This window comes from Octopus bimaculoides, chromosome 11, assembly GCF_001194135.2.
Source record: "Octopus bimaculoides isolate UCB-OBI-ISO-001 chromosome 11, ASM119413v2, whole genome shotgun sequence".
NCBI classification, from domain to species: Eukaryota; Metazoa; Mollusca; class Cephalopoda; order Octopoda; family Octopodidae; genus Octopus; species Octopus bimaculoides.
Window position 1 is genome coordinate 67008521 of NC_068991.1, and position 714 is coordinate 67009234.

At 28.3% G+C, this 714-nt stretch overlaps 1 protein-coding gene across 1 annotated transcript in view; it reads left to right on the forward strand.

Annotated features, from left to right (window-relative positions):
• Positions 1-34: 34 nt before the first annotated feature.
• The window catches only part of LOC106876703 (uncharacterized), a 5191-nt gene continuing 4511 nt past the window's right edge, over positions 35-714 (forward strand). Inside the window, exon 1 of the mRNA XM_014925365.2 lies at positions 35-219. Coding sequence (XP_014780851.2) covers positions 57-219 — 163 coding nt within the window. The 5' untranslated portion in view covers positions 35-56. The remainder of the gene's footprint in view (positions 220-714) is intronic.

Below are 714 nucleotides of genomic sequence, written 5' to 3' on the forward strand. Positions count from 1 at the left end.
ATGTAAATAATTCCTCATCTCTTAAATATAGAACTGTACCTTATTTTGTATTATTCATGTATTTTCTTGCTTTATTTTTCTTCTTGTCCTCCAATGTTTTAGCATTCACAAATAATGTGAATTTACCAAAAAACAAGGAGGCTTCTTATGATTGGATGATTATTTTGGGAGGAGTCCTTCTCATTATCCTGATCCTTGTTTTACTGGTTGTCATAAGATGTAAGTAAAAACCCATTTTATTGATACAGTTTGCTACAAAATCCTGATAATATATCTTTTATCTTCATCTTTTAATCATTTCACCCATTGAACTGTAAATCGCTGGCCTTGTACCAACATTTGAAATCAGTATTTAGCACTCATGTTATTTAAATATCTTCAAAACCATGCCAAGGATACACAGGGTGTCCAGAAAGTTTGGGTACATGGAGTAAATAAAATCATAACATAAACAATTAAATATAAGAAATAATAATTTCTTAAAGTATGTGTTAATCCCCATGTGGGTACATGGAGTAAATAAAATCATAACATAAACAATTAAATATAAGAAATAATTTCTTAAAGTATGTGTTAATCCCCGTGTAGGTACATGGAGTAAATAAAATCATAACATAAACAATTAAATATAAGAAATAACAGTTTCTTAAAGTATGTGTTAATCCCCATGTGGGTACATGGAGTAAATAAAATCATAACATAAACAATTAAATA